At 41.5% G+C, this 17,648-nt stretch overlaps 1 protein-coding gene across 1 annotated transcript in view; it reads right to left on the bottom strand.

Moving 5' to 3' along the window:
- The window catches only part of LOC110535035 (transient receptor potential cation channel subfamily M member 6), a 55,115-nt gene extending 46,719 nt beyond the window's left edge, over positions 1 to 8,396 (bottom strand). Inside the window, exons 1-8 of the mRNA XM_090189057.1 lie at positions 7,854 to 8,396; positions 6,905 to 7,094; positions 6,514 to 6,727; positions 6,218 to 6,342; positions 5,475 to 5,646; positions 5,068 to 5,242; positions 1,248 to 1,371; positions 929 to 1,001 (exon numbers count right to left, since the gene is read on the bottom strand). Coding sequence (XP_090045183.1) covers positions 929 to 1,001; positions 1,248 to 1,371; positions 5,068 to 5,242; positions 5,475 to 5,646; positions 6,218 to 6,342; positions 6,514 to 6,727; positions 6,905 to 7,094; positions 7,854 to 7,954 — 1,174 coding nt within the window. The 5' untranslated portion in view covers positions 7,955 to 8,396. The remainder of the gene's footprint in view (positions 1 to 928; positions 1,002 to 1,247; positions 1,372 to 5,067; positions 5,243 to 5,474; positions 5,647 to 6,217; positions 6,343 to 6,513; positions 6,728 to 6,904; positions 7,095 to 7,853) is intronic.
- Between the last annotated feature and the right edge of the window lie 9,252 nt (positions 8,397 to 17,648).

The following is a 17,648-nucleotide window of genomic DNA, read 5'->3' as shown; positions in this document are numbered from 1 at the left end:
CAAAAGGCATGTTTTTATTTATTTTTTTGTGGGTATTACAGCCACACAAAATAGATGCTGCTGGGAAATTTGAGGCATTGTCAAGTGCTTGTCAAATTGTGAATGAGAGACTGATGAAGTGTGTGCAGCCTGCGCAAGCAACAAAGCAGATCTCATGCCTTTCATGCAACTTTTTTCAAATCATTATTAGAGTTGCATCGTACAGCCTTAGAATGTATTAAATATCATAACATATAGCCCAACATTTGTATTACAACTAAAGTTGCATAAATAACTCTAAATTAAGCAAATCGGAGAACCTGTTTCTTTGTTAGCCGCTCAACATAGACTAGCGGCATGTGCGCACTCCCTCAAATCGTTTGGAGAAAATATCCTTTCAATTTTATTCAGCTATGTTCAATTGTATTCTTCATACTATATAATAATATAAAATAATGCCACAGAATTCTAAGCATATCTTGTCTGCTAAATTAACTAGTGTAGCCCACAGCCATATGGCATAGCCAGATCAGGGCCTAACATAAGGACAACTCAGAGTATGCTATTCTGTTCTTCTGAAATAGACTAAATTATCTTCATATCATGTTTCTTTAGACCTGTCTAAAAATACATCATGGATTTATTGTGATGGTGTAGGCTATATTAAATTGATTTGTTTGACTTTTTGAAATGTAGATGTTCTGAAGGTCTGCATCGGTGGCTTGTAGGCTAAGCATGGAAGCCAGGAGACGCTAAATGTGTTTATGTTCATTAACGGTCAATTAGCGAACCGGCAGTTAGTTGTTTGACAATCACCAGCTGACAAAATGTCATGACCACCACAGACCCAGGCACGACATGACTAGGTCAAGTCTCATCTGAGTATCTACTGAATGACATCACACATTCCAGTGAAAGACACAAGCATAAAGGGCAGGAGGAGGGGTACCTTTCAGTGTGGCCATCAAAATGGCGCAGTCTGCCTCCTGTTGATCTTCGGATTCCGAGTCGAAGATTGTGATCTGTGTTTTATAAATATATAAATAGTTCTATGCAGTGAACGACAGTCATTGGATTTCCACCCTTTATGTAAACATTATACTAAGCCTGGGAGCCTGTTGAAAAGTAGAAAATAATCATGAACTGAACATGGATGGGATGGTTTCCTAGACCAAGGTTAAGCCTAAATCATTCTTTAAAGGAGAATCTCAATTGAAAGTGCATTTTAGTCCATGAGTAGGCAACCGGCCCACAGTCACATTACTCACAGACTGTCTGTAGTCCATACACTCCATCAGAAGGTTGTAGAGCTGGTTGACGTCTGCTCTCTCCAGACCAAACATGCCCCCTATCCTCAGAAGGAAGTCCTCCTTGATGTCTGTGTCCAGCTGCCTGTACACAGTACCAACACAGTAAGTATAGACTGATACACCAGTAAGGTACAGTAAGACACAGGCTAACAACATGGGTCCATTTGGCCTGACCATATGCTAAGATATGAGGTCTGGTTGGCTAGCTTCCTCTTCCACTCAGTTCAAATTTTTGTCATGTTTTGGCCCAAAAAACGGCATGTTATGCATCTGTATGCTGTACCTACATACAGTATTCCGCATACACACTGACTACAGAGCTACGCATACACATGAGTAGAGCCCTGAGATTTTCCTGAGCCCGTAATCAGACCAGGAAAAACTCTGGGTCTTCCACTGTGTTAGGGACAGATCGAAATTTACTGTTGGGGAGGGGTGATCCAAATAGGGGAGGGTTGTCCATTTTTTTTTTTTTTTTGCTTTGGGCAGGGTTGTGTGTTTTTTGGGGGAGGCACAGGGGAGATTTTGTCTTCTGCTTGTATTAACAATGGCTTGACTTACTTTTGATATTACCCTAATGAAGTTTAGAAATGTTTGTGAAGGTTTGTTATGGTATGGCTATTATTAAGCTTTAGCTAATGTATGCCTATGATATGAAGGCAGTACACCCTGACGCTCCAACTGAGTCCGACAGTTGAACTTTAGGTGAGGAAGACTGTTTCAGGCCTACCAGATTTACTCCTATAATCCAACAATATCTGAATGTATATGGATGTCCGTAAAATTTCTAAAAAATCCAGTAAAACAGGAAAGGAAACTCTGAAATGGCATATTGTTTTTATGAAGATTTTAGAATATTCAGATGAAAATCTGTCGCCAATTGGATGGAAACCTAGCTATAGACACCCTAAAGACTCTGGCAAGTGCACTGGTCCAGTGTCACTGTGATTATACCTGCACATCATGGTTCACCAGCAGCCCCAAACATCTAATGAATAAGCTACCAGCCAAACAAGCTTGTAAGAATTGCTCAACCCCCCCCATACTCATCTTGAGGTTGAGCATTTGTTGTCTCTATCTCTGTAATGTGTCTGTATCTGTGTAATTGTATATGTATTTATGTAAAAGAAATAAGGACCACAATGGAAATAAGTTCCCGACTTCATTGTGCAATCTCGGGCACTTAAAATATTTGTGTACACAGTGCATTCGGAAAGTATTCAGACCCCTTCACTTTTTCCACATTTTGTTAAGTTACAGCCTTATTCTAAAATGGATTAAATTGTTTCCCCCCCCTCATCAATCTACAACCAATACCCCATAATGACAAAGCAAAAATAAAAAATGAAATATCAAATTTACATAAGTTTTCATACCCTTTTCTTAGTACTTTGTAGAAGCACCTTTGGCAGCGATTACAGCCTAGAGTCTTCTTAGGTATGACGCTACAAGCGTGGAACACCTGTATTTGGGGAGTTTCTCCCATTCTTCTCTGCAGATCCTCTCAAACTCTGTCAGGTTGGATGGGAGCGTCGCTGCACAGATATTTTCAGGTCTCTCCAGAGATGTTCAAGTCCGGGCTCTGGCTGGGCCACTCAAGGACATTCAGAGACTTGTCGCAAAGCCACTCCTGCGTTGTCTTGGCTGTGTGCTTATGGTCATTGTCCTGTTGGAAGGTGAACCTTTGCCTCAGTCTGAGGTCCTGAGCGCTCTGAAGCAGGTTTTCATCAAGGATCTGTCTGTACTTTGCTCCGTTCATCTTTCCCTCGATCCTGACTAGTCTCCCAGTCCCTGCCGCTGAAAAACATCCTCACAGCATGATGCTGCCACCACCATGCTTCACCGTAGGGATGACATGGCCAGGTGATGAGGGGTGCCTGGCTTCCTCTAGATGTGACACTTAACATTCAGGCAGAAGAGTTCAATCATGGTTTCGTCAGACCAGAGCATGTTGTTTCTCATGGTCTGAGAGTCCTTTAGGTGCCTTTTGACAAACTCCAAGTGGGCTGTCATGTGCCATTAACTGAGGAGTGGCTTCCGTCTGGCCACTCTTCCATAAAGGCCTGATTCCTTTAACCTCATGGCTTGTTTTTTTCTCTGACATGTGCGGTCAACTGTGGAACCTTATATAGACAGGCGTGTGCCTTTCCAATTCATGTCCAATCAATTGTATTTGCCACAGGTGAACTCCAATCAAGTTGTAGAAACATCTCAAGGATGATCAATGGAAACAGGATGCATCTGAGCTCAATTTCGAGACTCATGGCAAAGTATTTATGTTTTTATTGTGCAAACATGTCTAAAAACCTGTTTTCGCTTTGTCATTATGGGATATTGTGTGTAGATTGATGAGTAAAAAAAATATTGAATCAATTTTAGAATAAGGCTGTAACGTAACAAAATGTGAAAAAAGTGAAGGGGTCTGAATACTTTCAGAATGCACTGTATATGTATTTTTTTAACCGACAATTAAAATCAATCAATTAATTCAAACTGTGCAGCGGCCAATTGATGAAAAGAAAGAGACATCTGTTACGAAACACCAAAAAGTTTAATGACATTCAGACATTGTCAAGCCAAGCCTTCGATACTGGGTAAGCCCACAAGTTAGGGAGGGAAGTATTTTCTGTTTGTCAGAATTGACATAGCCTATCTATTGCAGTGTTGAAAACGCAAACCATGATATTGAAGTGCCTGAAGTAGGTATGCATTGTTTATTGGTTGTGGGATGCATTGTCACAGAAATCTGTTGGTGGAAAATGAGTTGCATATATTTTACATAATCATAAATAATGCATCAAAATGTTGAAAATCAGATTCCCCCCCAAGCTGATCATTATCTGCAGCCAGCTCTGATCGTAGTGTAAATGAAACAGGCAGGGAGAGTGAGCTCGTCTATGGTGGTCGGTTAACTCTCAACCTTCTGGCCCGTAGCCATGCGCGGCATCGACAGTGCCACAAAAGTGGCAAAGTCCATATCCCCGTTTATTAACACAGGGTCGCTACAGTTATTTGTGGTCGTAAACATTATTTGGAGTTAATTCTATGAGAGGGTGTTCAATTTATTTTACAGTATAAGGGGAGGGTCATGTCAAAATATGTTTTACTTTTTTTTGGGGGGGGGGGGGGACCAGCCCCTCCCCCCTAGTAAATTTCAATCTGTCCTTTAGGGCTCAGCATTTTCCTTGGACAGGTCACGCGGTAGTCAGGGAAACCTCAGGGCTCTATTCAACCGTGTGTCTCTGTAGTTCTGTAGTTCCTCTACATGGACAAGCACCAAAGTCTTCAACATGTAAGCAGTGTTTCCCCTGTATTAATTTAGCAGTGACGTACCGCCGCTGCTAAATTGTTGCCACCACCCCCAAAAAATACTGAACAGGAAAAAAAATTGCGATGTTAATGAAAGCCTTCTGGTAGATGGAAAGGATTTCTCCAAAAACTTTCCAATTAAATGTGAACTATGTAATGAAGCCTATGCCTACCTGGCAGAATGATATCATGATTATTTGCATCAATCCAGTGGGCATTTGTTTTGCAAACTCCATCACGTGTGCCCCACAGAAACGCTGCTAACCAAACAACAGTGCTAGATGCATTCACACTTGAGTTAACGGGTAACTACCCCCAAAAAACTGAACTTTTCTTTTTTAACTTTTGGTTTTATCATTGTTGTGTACTTAGAACATCCAATTATGTTGTTTCTCTATTTTTTTTAAAGTGTGATTTTGAGAGCGAAAACCTGAAAAAACATATAGATGACGACAGTGGCACCGCACACCTATCCATAGCGGTCTGTTTGTGCAAGAATGCCAGCAAGTCAGCCGACCGGCCTGATCCCTCGAAGACGAACACAGGCACGGGGGGCACACTGCTCACATAGTCCAACACCATGGACACAATGTCAGGGCCGCCCTCCACCACCACACACACCACTGGCACACCCTGGTTAACCCCTGCCAGGGAGAGATGCACACACACACGCACACACACACATAGACTGTTAAACACATGTGTATTACAATACTCACACACACACACACACACACATTGCAGTCTCTCTTTTTCTTACACACACACACACACACACACACACACACACACACACACACACGTCAACACATTCACATACACACTCTCATTCACACACACAGACAAATACATGCACAAAGCCACACACATACTCACTAGGATGGATCTTCTGCAGTTGAATGTGTCTCTCCAGCTTCCTCCTGAGTCCCAGCTGGCAGCCATGTTTCCCCAGAGTTCCATCGTCCACTAACAGGAAGTGGGAGTGCAGGCTGTTCAAACACACAGTTTTGCTCAAGGGGCTTCTCAGGGGCTGGTAAGGCCTGAGCACCTGGGTTAAGAATCAGAAAACAGGACAGAAAAACAGGTCAGAAAGCAGGTTGAGAGAAAATAGAGGATTTGAGATAGTCCAAGCGAAAAAGTGAGAGCACATGGTAGCTCAAAGGAGATAAAAGGTGACATTTCTGTGGTTAAAATTAGTACAGATCTGTGCAAAAAATACAGCAAATCTTCTTATAAGGTGGCAGAATGGTGTAGCTCTTTCCTGCAGTCAAATGACCTAGTGGCCTCATGGGTGGAGTGTTATTCATATTGATTTCAAAAAAGACGCTTAAAATCCAGTGTTTCTATGTCAAATGGTTTTATTTCAGTCTTCTGTGATGTATAAAAGTGCAATATTGGGGTGCATTCTCAAAATGCACTACATTTCAGCTCTATAGATGTCTTCTTTTTTTTAAGCCCATAACCATGTGTGTGAGGTGTATGCTTTTGTTTGAAGGTAAATTTGTTTAAGACTGCCAAGAAACATTCTGTGTGACCCTAATTAAGCCTGCTGCAGTAAAAGGTTCATTTGAAACGTTCCTTAAAAAAGCACTGATATCTTTACAGAGAACAACACTCACATCTCTCCCTATAAGGTCACCGTGGTTGTCAATTACGCCCCAGGGCGTGACCCCTACAGCGTTCCTCTTCCTGCGGCCATTGGTGCCGTATGCTTTCACAGCCTCCCCTACATACAGGGACACACCTAAGAAGGGTCGGATACTCAGTCCACTTACACACATATAAACGTAATCCCACACACACAGTATAACACATGTAGTCAGCCAAAATCACACACACAGATGCTCACATCCACCCATGCTTACTGTCTTAATTAAAGCCCCAGTGCAAAATGAATCTGCATTATTTCACACACCTGTGTTGATGCCGTCTGTGAATATCCAGGCTCCAGTGCTCTGGGCTGCAGTTATCAGGCCTTTGCTGAAGGCCTGTCTAACCTTGAGGGGGAGAGGGAAGTTCTCTGCTCCCCCGTGGACCGTCAGCAGTAGTTTAGGCCGTTCCATCTGCCACTCCCTCAGCATCAGCTGCAGCAGAGCCTCAGCCTTTGTGTCGACCGCAACACGAACGTACTGCACAGTCATCACATAAAGCATGGTCAACCACATGAATATGAGATAACAGTTCCTAACAAGCTTCCAAGTGGTAAATACAAGTGGGAAACTCGGGTAGCATCGTTGCACGCTCAGTTGGATATTTCGGAGTTTCCTAGTTTCGACTAGCACATGAATGCAGCAATAACTACAGACCTTGGCATGGCAGTTACGGTCAGCGCTGTCCTGGAAGTCAATGGTTCCGTAGGCATCGGTGGCACTGGCTTGTGTGTGACACTCCACTGACCACCTCTCTTCTTGCACTGCCTGGGGCCCAGGCCAGTGGGACATGAAGGGGCCAGTCTCCAGCCAGGTGTGCTCCCCTACCAGACGTCCGCAGCAGCATCTAGGGGGAGAGAGGAAAAAAATCAAACCTTTATAGTTGTTAAACATTAGCACAAAAATGCATTGCTGTCCCTATAAATGTCATGATATTATACATGGATTTACTGTGTTAGTTTACCTTCACACTAACATGGGAAATCTCACTCTCAAAACATACACGCACACACAGTAAAGTCATATCTTATTAGGTTTTGGCATACTTGACACACAGTCCCTTCAGGATTCCGCAGAGATTTTTTATGATATCTGCGGGCTAAAATTTTGCTGCTGCAATTATGACATTATGTGAAGATTTTGTCAAATTTGTCCAAAAAATGCAATGACGAGGGAAAACATTTGTTGGCATGTGGCTTGATTGAACCATGCTGTATGCTGTAAATGTGAGGTGATTGGTTGAAATTACAAGCCCTCTTCTTGTACTGCGGCAATGGGTCCATTTTATACAATAATATTGGAATGATTTTGGAATGACTGTTTTATGTGGTCAAATATGCAAGTCCTCGTATAACATGCGATTGTTGATTTTGCAAAAAAATCTGCTATCACAAAATCCTGGAGGGACTGAACATCTGCAATAAACAGGAAATTATACATGAGCAACATAACCACATAGCTAGAGTTTCCCTGGAACAGTTAGCATGGTTACCAAAAGTTAGCTTTTTCAAAAACCAGACATGGTAAAAGTTATTACAATTATTATTCCAGCACTACTATCATATGACATTTTGACGTTGTTCAGCAAATACCAATTCCAGTGCACCTGTGTATGTCTCCACATGCTGGGATGAATTTAATACACTCTCTCTTGCAGAAGGTGTCGTCAATCCAAGACCTCTGTGACTGGAACACAACACACAACATTAAGGTCTAAGGGCCTGGGGCTGACTTTCTACTTAGCTAACATATGGAATTGTTTGAAGATGGTCATACCAAGGACTATTTAGATATTTGATTTTGAATTTCAGGACCCCTGTAGCCTCACAAAACCACCTGATCCAGCAAGCTTACAGTAAACGCTGCACTGATATCAGTCTGGCAGGGCTGTGATTCAAACAATGAGGTATAACTAGAGGGTAACTTTACAAGTAAAATTGTGAGGCTTGCTAAAGCTCTTTAAAAGTTATTTTTGTGGTAGTGGAAGAAAATGAGAAAGACCGACATTTTGTCTACAATCTGATTAAAGTGATACACGAGAAAAACATGAAAACTGCCTATCTTGTTACACCGTTTGACTTGTTCTGAAAAATCTACTTTCCCTGAAAACATCTTGCATTTTTTCAATATGTTTTCTCGTTCATATTAACCTAATGATGCTCATTCATGATTGTTTTAATCTTGTGTAGAATAATAACATACTGTACAGTCAACTGCTAAGGAAGAATTGATTCATCCTACACATAACCACTGTTTGTTTCCAGTACATGTACATATAGTTTTAATGAATTTTTCCGCAATAGGTGGGTAACCTGTGTTTGCATTTACCATCTACTACACCGCTGCTCTTGATTTCTTCACATCATAAGAAACAGAAATTCCGGAACGTTGCTTTTGAAACGTCTCTCGGGTTGATGAGAGAATGGCCATCCTGTTGCTATTGATACACTAACAGGTACATTTTCCAGAAAGTATATATTTCCACCTGTCTTGTAGGAGTATTTCTCACCCATCTTTACCTAATGCTGCTCACATATTTTTGGTCAGTAGTTGTGTGGTTGTGGTCAGTAGTTGTGTGGTCAGTAGTTGTGGACAGGAGTTGAGGTAAGTAGTTATGGTCTGTAGTTGTGTTGGTGTGGCCAGTAGTTGTGTGGTCAGTTGTTGTGTGGTTGTGGTCAGTAGTTGTGGTCATTAGTTGTGGTCAGTAGTTGTATGGTTGTGGTCTGTAGTTGTGTGGTTGTGGTCAGTAATTGTGGCCAGTGGTTGTGGTCAGTAGTTGTGGTCAGTAGTTGTATGGTTGTGGTCTGTAGTTGTGTGGTTGTGGTCAGTATTTGTGGTTATTAGTTGTGGTCAGTGGTTGTGGTCTGTAGTTGTGTGGTTGTGGCCTGTAGTTGTGTTCTGTGGTTGTGTTCAGTATTTGTGGTTATTAGTTGTGGTCAGTAAGTACGCTTTTCTTTAGGAATCTAATGAAGTAAAAGTAGTCAAAAATATAAATAGTAAAGTACAGATACCCCAAAAAAACAACTTAAGTAGTACTTTCAAGTATTTTTACTTAACTACTATACCCTACTGGATTAGACTATTGCAATGCACTAAATAAACTTCAGTTAGTGCTAAATATGTCTGCTAGAATCTTGACTAGAACCCAACAATTTTAATATATTACTACAGTGCTAGCCTCTCGACACTGGCTTTCTGTTAGGGCTGATTTCAAGGTTTTACTGATAACCTACAAAGCATTACATGGACTACAATTTGGTCCTGCCGTACATACCTACACGTACGCTACAGTCACAAGACGCAGGCCCCCTTATTGTCCCTAGAATTTCTAAGCAAACAGCTGGAGGCAGGGCTTTCTCCTACAGCGCTCCATTTTTATGGAATGATCTGCCTATCCACGTGAAAGACGCAGACTCAGTCTCGACCTTTTAAGTCTTTACTGAAGACTTGTCTCTTCAGTAGGTCCTATGATTGAGTGTAGCCTGGCCCAGGGGTGCGAATGTGAACGGCAAGGCACGGGAGTGACGAACTGTCCATGCTGTCTCTGCCTGGCCGGCTCCCCTCTCTCCACTGGGATTCTCTGTCCCTGACCCTATTACGGGGGCTGAGTTACTGGTTTACTAGTGCTTTTTCATGCCATACCTAGGAGGGATGTGTCACAGGGGGATAGGGTCAGTTTAAATTGAAGTATGCTCCCTCTAATTAATCTCTCTCTCTCGGACTATGCCTCAGGATTACCTGGCCTGATGACTCCTGGCAGTTTTGCCTGAGGCTATGGAACCCTGACCTGTTCACCAGACGTGCTGCTGCTCCAGTTTCAACTGTTCTGCCTGCGGCTATGTAACCATGACCCGTTCACCAGAGGTGCTAACTTGTCCCGAACCTGCTGTTTTTGACCCACTCTCTCTCTCTTCCGCACCTGCTGTCTCGACCTCTGAATGCTCGGCTATGAAAAGCCAACTGACATTTACTCCTGAGGTGCTGAACTGATGCACCTTTTACAACCACTGTGATTATTATTTGACATTGCTGGTCATCTATGAACGTTCTGGCCTTAATGGCCATGTACTCTTATAATCTCCACCTGGCACAGCCAGAAGAGGACTGGCCACGAGACGGGAGTACAGTTTAGTGTTGTTTAGTAAGAACATCTTGTGCCGGGCCAATAGTGCGCGTGTCAAATCCAAATCAAATGTTATTGGTCACATACACATGGTTAGCAGATTTTATTGCGAAGTGCACTTCCTAGTAGGTGTCATAACATAACACTGCCTTAATATATTAATGATTAGTAACAGCATAGTAACTAATATTAGACAGCTATTGGTCAATGTGTGCATTTCTAGCCATCTTTGAAAAGCAAGTCAGGTAAAGAGCTTTTTTCTTTCTTAAAGGGGCAGTGTTGTATTTTGAGACAGGCTTGAATAAGCTAAGTGGCCAATAGGCAGAGGGTTTCATAATTTGTCTGATTCTCTGTAATAACGGTATGGGAATAATAATGCATTTTATTTTGTAAAGTGGTTTCTTGCATCAAACAACACATTTTCAGTCACCTCCTTGTCTGAAGGACAAGTGGATAAACAGGTTCATGTCAATCCCTACATGTTTTGTTTTTTCAAAGTTTCATTGATTGTAGGCCTACAATGAACAACACACATTCTACTGCTACTGTAGGCTGAATGACAGAACAGCTATTTCCATGTTAAAATGTTATGGGATGCATTTTCTCCATAGTTTTTATGGTAGGCCACACTGATCAAAAAGCCAAAGCAGGCTACTTGGGCACCAGAAAACATATGCCAGAAGTTGCAAAGGATTTTCACAGCATTCAAGTGTGAGCTCAGCAGACCTAAAATTTGCTCAGTGCCGGAAAATAATTGAGGGAACATTGCTTACGAGCCATTCCCAACAACGCAGAGTTTTAAAATAATAATACAAATAAAATAGTAACATGAGGAATAAAATAAAATACAAGAATTGATCTATATAGAGGGAGTATAGTTTACAAGGTCCAGAAAGGTACATTAGCAGGCTACTCATGTGGTGTATTTGATCACAACATCGCACGTGCTCTCTCTTTCTTCTTGCTCCCAGCCATGGGTGTATTCATTATGGAAACCGTTTAGAACCAAACAGAAGCAAACGGAGAAAAACAAGAGTTTCTATTGGAATAATTCAGGTAGGTCCCTCCAATTTTAGGTCTGTTTGCGAAACATTTTGCAACAGAATCGGAGTAATGAATATGCCCCAGTTCTTTTGGTTTCTTCATTTTAAAATCAGCAAGGCAGAGCAAACTGTAGTAGTAAATAAATTTTTCAAAATAAGTGTACAACAAGCTATTGTAGGCCAAGTCTAGCTTTTGGCCCAATGGTTCCCAACCAGGGGTACTAGGACCCCTCCGGTTACTTTGCCTATCCACTAGGGGTACTTGAGAAGACTCAAGACGCCATAGGTCTACTAGTAAAATGCACATGAGGGGGTTACTTCAGGGGTACTCCGGGCAGAGCCAAATTCTGTTGGTGGTACAGTAACCGAAAAAGGTAGGGAACTATTGTTTTATCCTGTAGGCCTACCCAATGAATTTACAGTGAATTTCAAAAAAATAAAATACAAATTTGATTTATATGAAATGACAGGCAGCCTAGGATAAACATATTGCTCAAAAAAGGAGAACAACTCATAGGCATACTGATATTCCTGCCTTCCACATGGACTGTTGTCCTCCCCATTTGGTAACAACTCCTCAAACACCTGATTTAATCCAATCACTTTTTTCCTCATTGAGGAACCATCTCCTTTTGACTTCCATTGAATTTATCTTCAACGGATAAAGACTGCAAGAAACCCTTAAATTAGATAACTTTTCACAAGCTGTGGTCTCGCATAATTGCACAAGAGTTTTTTGGTGCTTTCAAGACAACTGGAAACTCGAGAGAAAAAAAACTAGCTCAAATAATGATGGAAAGTCTGAGCTTTAGAAAGATGCCAACGTTTCTGACTTTGAATACGAGTTGGATTACCGTTCAGAACTATTTTCCCAGTCGGAGTTTGTTTGTTTCCCGAGTTCTCAGTTGTTTTGAATGCAGCATTTCTGGGTTGTACACAGAAGTTACACATAGTAGAATCCAATACGTAAATGCTAAAATGCTGACATTTAATCGTTTACAAATGACATGATCATCCCCTGGATTAAAGAAAAATATACTAAACACTCCCTGACTGAAATTGAAAAAGCATGACCTTTCCCCATTTTCCTCCGGGTAACAAATGCATACATTTTGACCGGCCCTGTCCCTTAACCAAAATTGTTTGCATTACACATATGGTGTTGGCGACCCACTTGAATCCAAATGCAATACTTCAAAATGTAGCTAGCTGTCTTCTCTCCCTGCACAGTTTATAAGGGGCTATAACTGCAATGCTTGCAGTTAGCCACTGTCATTATTCCTTCCAAACCACTCATTGTTGAATTTGCGATTTCCAACTTGTTGTGTAATGTTTATGTCCAATGGCCGATGAGCACCGATACAGTTTTATCTATAATTTCTCTTCATTATTTATATTCCTATGACAAGGACTAAAAAGGATTTGCCGGTAGATTGCTGACTTGATTCACCGATGATGACTGCTAGCTAAGATTTTGAAAATAAGATGTTGACATGATCAGTACAATCAAAGCTACTGTACATATAACGTGATTTGACGTCATTTTATCTGTGGCCAATGACCTTGAGCCTTCTTGGAAGGACACTACTAATGTAACTCTAAGGCAGGACCCAAAGGGCTTGAATTTTCGATGTCTACCCTTACTAAGGACTTAAACTTGGCGGTGACTAGTGTCCCCATGAGTGACAGAACACTGAGCCAATCACAGCGCAACGGTCCTATTTTCTGCCGGCTTGCCTCACCAACACAGAAAGCACTGAGCTAGGCTGAAACACCTGCATATTGAAGCTGCCTTAGTCAAGAAAACAAAAAAGAGACTATGTTTGTATGCGGCTTTAATAACTCAATGATATATGTTTTTTTACATTGTTTGCAAACTGATATGTGACTCGTATTAATTCCCCCCCCCCTTTTTTTGTTGCTAAAAATGTCGGGCTCAAAACAGGTGGGACTCTTATTTTGATGATATAGGCTACCAGAAATCAACAAAACGATTTAGCACAAACTGTTAAGTAAAAAGTATCCCGAAACGTATTACTTTTGGTGCGTTCAAGACAACTGGGAATTCGGAAAGAAAACCAGCACCAGACGAGTCGTTTTGTAAACTGTGAATTATAACAACTGTTATCGCTATGTTACAATGCCGTTTGGGCTAAAGCTGTCTAGTAGTGTGTGTCTTCTACCATTAGCTTAGTGTGGTTATGTAAGTGTTTACGAAATGAATATTGAGATACTTTGCTACATGACATTTGTGCTAGTTGGCAAAAGATATGCTGCATAGCTGGCTCTAGCTGAATTTGTAAAGATAGCTCCATTGATTCACTATTGCTGACAATCATGTAATGTTAGCTATCTATAGAGGCACTTGTTGCTTGCCTTTCGTTTAGCGCGTTTCAAACGAGGCCGCGAAACTGCACACCTCCCACGGTTCGTGGCATGGCAGGCATTCTGCCTCACTTCGTCACAGGGAATGTCCAAACTCTGACCAATCAGCGCAGCTTTGAATGTTGCTAGGTTACTTATGGGCGTGGTTTTGCACCAAGTTTGAAAAATCGTGATGTTGATGAATTTAAGATCGGAGAAGTCAGAGCTCTAGGATGGGTCCATGTGGATAAATCATTTTCTGCGTTAAAACAGAGCCATCGCGAACGAGAATCTCGTTTTTGCAAATAAACCAAAAAACAACTTGATATTCCGATTTTCACTTGTGCGTGGGGTTAAATGTGGAATGCATGTCATTGTGCATGTCAAATGCACAACCAACACTTCCTGTCCCTTCAAAATAGAGGTTCACCTTTCTAACTCCATTATATTATATTAATGTTACGATAAGGTGACATTTCTCAGTTTCTTCTTTAGATTCAAGATTATAAACTAGCCACAAAAAATAAGTGTTTATTGACTTACTTGATGAACTGCTTCGACTGTACGTGGTTAGCTAACTGGTTAACCATTGATCATCTTTTTCAATGATTGGCATACAGCCAAAACAACAGTATCTATTGCTAGACTAAATATATGCCCCTAGCTATAGATTAGTCAGTGGTTGCACATCTAACTAGCTGGAACGAAGCAAGTGTGTGAATAGTAGACATGTAAATGTCTCACTCAGGCACTGTCTAAAAATGTTACTGGCTGTCAAATGCTTGCTTCTTCTGTCGTTGTTTTTATCATTACTCAACTCCTCTGAAACCACATTAGGGGAGAGGATTGGAGGTTCCTCCCGTTGGGCCTCCTCCTCTGATGCACTTTGAAAGAGAGGTGAGGAATGGAGGAAACAAGGAAAAAGCCGCAAGGATTTGACGGCTAGTGGGTGGGTGGGTAAAATGCAACATAACCATAAAGAAAGCATAGTGATGCAAACATTTGTTTGTTTGTTTGTGTGTGCGTGTGTGTGTGTGTGTGTGTGTGCATGTGTGTGTGTGTGTTTATCACTCCTACATGTCATCTGTAATTTCAAAGTTCTAAATTTGTATTGAATTTACCATTTTCAATCTACTGATACGCACTCACACACATACTTGTATCAGAAAGGGCTTTATAAAATGCATTTGATTGATACAGTATACCAACAGGGCTCAAATAGAATCCAGGGTTAACTGTTGCTCATTACATCCATCTAGTGGAATTCAAGAGATTACTACATACAATTCAACTTCATTAAATAGGCCTTTTTCTGAAATGTTGATAAGAACCCAGAACACAATTGTTTCTATCAATACTGATGAGTTTAACGTCTGCATAAGTGAGAGCATGAAAAAGATTGGACATTTCCAGAATATTTTTTTGCACTGTGGCACAAGAGACAGGTGTGAGGAATATGTATTAGGATGACAGGGTCTGTGTCCCTTGATAGGATAGAGCGGAGAGACCTGTACAACTTGTCTCATGAAAACCCTGCGGTTGCACATCTTGCACAACATGATAAATAGGTTACGTTCCATGATATTCCCTATAATGAAAGATAACATGTCAGAAATGGACACAACAATTCAATATAAAGAGGAAATAACCTCCACAATAATGTATTAAATGGGCTTTTCCTACAATAATAACTCAATCAGGGGTCTGGTATCTGCTGACCACATGGACAAGGGGGACCTGATCAGTAATCCTAGATCAGCGATGCTACTTTGAGACACTTTGTGAGTACAGGCCTCAATCTTCTCTAAATGTTAGGTGTGTGAGTGAGGAAGTGACAGGAAGGGTTGGTGGCAGGGAGAGGAGCGTACTGCAGGTGTGTGTGTTGGCCTGGCTGGTCATTTGTGGGTGGTCTTTATAGCCTCAGGCCTTTGGGTCTTAATCTAAATCTCTCACCCAGCTCTCTTCACTGTCAATCTGTTGAGTGATGTCATTATCTGACCCCTCCACTCTCCTCCTTCCCTAAACCCATGCTCTTGAGAGACAGAATAGAAACACCAGCAGAGCTACAGTACCCCTCATTCTGAAACGACACCTCTTCAGGATTGATATAGTCTACGATGGTCAGTCCCCTTCTTTATAGTCACACAACCAATGAGCCAATGCATGACTATTTCTGTTGGATTCGGGAGCTCAACATTACTGACTTTGTATGGCACTTGAACTTTGCATATTACATAAGAATAGTGAAACGCTCACATGATGAACAAGTTCTGTGTGTGTGTGAGAGTGAGTGAGTGAGTGAGTGAGTGAGTGAGTGAGTGAGTGAGTGAGTGAGTGAGTGAGTGAGTGAGTGAGTGAGTGAGTGAGTGAGTGAGTGAGTGAGTGAGTGAGTGAGTGAGTGAGTGAGTGAGTGAGTGAGTGAGTGAGTGAGTGAGTGAGTGAGTGAGTGAGTGAGTGAGTGAGTGAGTGAGTGAGTGAGTGAGTGAGTGAGTGAGTGAGTGAGTGAGTGAGAGAGAGAGAGAGAGAGAGAGAGAGGAGAGAGGAGAGAGAGAGAGAGATACCAGGCACTGCCCAGACACAACCCCTACCATAGACCCTACGCTCTAGACACTTGTGGAGATCTGAGAGGGATTGATGTGGTGACATGGAGATAGCTCCTCCACCTTGCCCTCCGACAGACTTGGTGACAGTTTTTGCCATTTTGCTTACACCTGTCCAATCCTCTCAGATCTTTACAGGTGCCTAGGTTGTATGTGCTAATGGTTGTTTCTGGACAGAACCCCACAACCCTGTGGGTTTGTGGGGGACCTTCAGCATGTCAGTTGAGGCATTGGTTGGACGTTTCATTCCATTGCTGGACACACCCACGGCACCCTCTCAGGCTGATCACCCTAGCTAGGCAGTTCTGGTTCTTCCTCAGAGTATGTTTGTGAATAGTTGGAGACAGGCTATAAACAGTAAAAGGATATTTACATGTCTACTATTCACACATTTGCTTCGTTCCAGCTAGTTAGATGTGCAACCATTGACTAACTATAGCTAGGGGCATATCTCTAGTCTATAAGATTACCAATGGTTAACTAGGTAGCTAGGATATATCCAGTGGTGATTTTAGCATGTAAATCTTGGTTGGGCAAAAAAAAGAGAGTGAAGAAAAACCAGCCAACAAGTGCTCAGCATATGTGGGAACACCTTTAAGACTGTTGGAAAAGCAATCCAGGTGAAGCTGGTTGAGAGAATGCCAAGTGTGTGCAAAGCTGTCATCAAGGCAAAGGGTGGCTATTTGAAGAATCTGAAATATAAAATATTTTTAGAGTTGTTTAACACTTATTTGGTTACTACATGATTCCATATATGTGTTATTTCATAGTGTTGATGTCTTCACTATTATTCAACAATGTAGAAAATAGTAAAAAGAAAGAAAAACCCTTGGATGAGTAGGTGTTCTAAAACCTTTGACTGGTAGTGTACTTAATGTTGAATAATTCATTTCAACATTTCTTTTTCAAAGTATTTTCCCAGTCAGAGCTTGTTTTTTCCAGAGTTTCCAGTTGTCTTGAACTCACTGAAATCAGATTTCCCAGTTCTGAGTTTCCAGTTGTTTTGAGCTCGGCAGAAGTCATGCTGCATTGACATCATGGCCAATGTTGAATGTTTATCCTTTAAAGCTTGGAAAACAGTCCTTTAAATCCAGGCTGCGGACCACCCACCCACTCCACTGAATAGCAGGCTAGTGTTTGCTTTGCAATGCTTGCAGTTAGCTACTGATTCCTTCCAAACCACTCATTGTTGGATTTGCAATTTCCAATTTGTTGTATGACGTTGACAGTCCAATCAAAGCTGCTGTAGATATAATGTGATTTTAATGTAA

This window comes from Oncorhynchus mykiss, chromosome 11, assembly GCF_057628025.1.
Source record: "Oncorhynchus mykiss isolate SJ-2025 chromosome 11, ASM5762802v1, whole genome shotgun sequence".
Lineage (NCBI taxonomy): Eukaryota > Metazoa > Chordata > Actinopteri > Salmoniformes > Salmonidae > Oncorhynchus > Oncorhynchus mykiss.
Note: the sequence above shows the minus strand (reverse complement) of the source record. Positions and strands in the feature narration are given on the sequence as shown.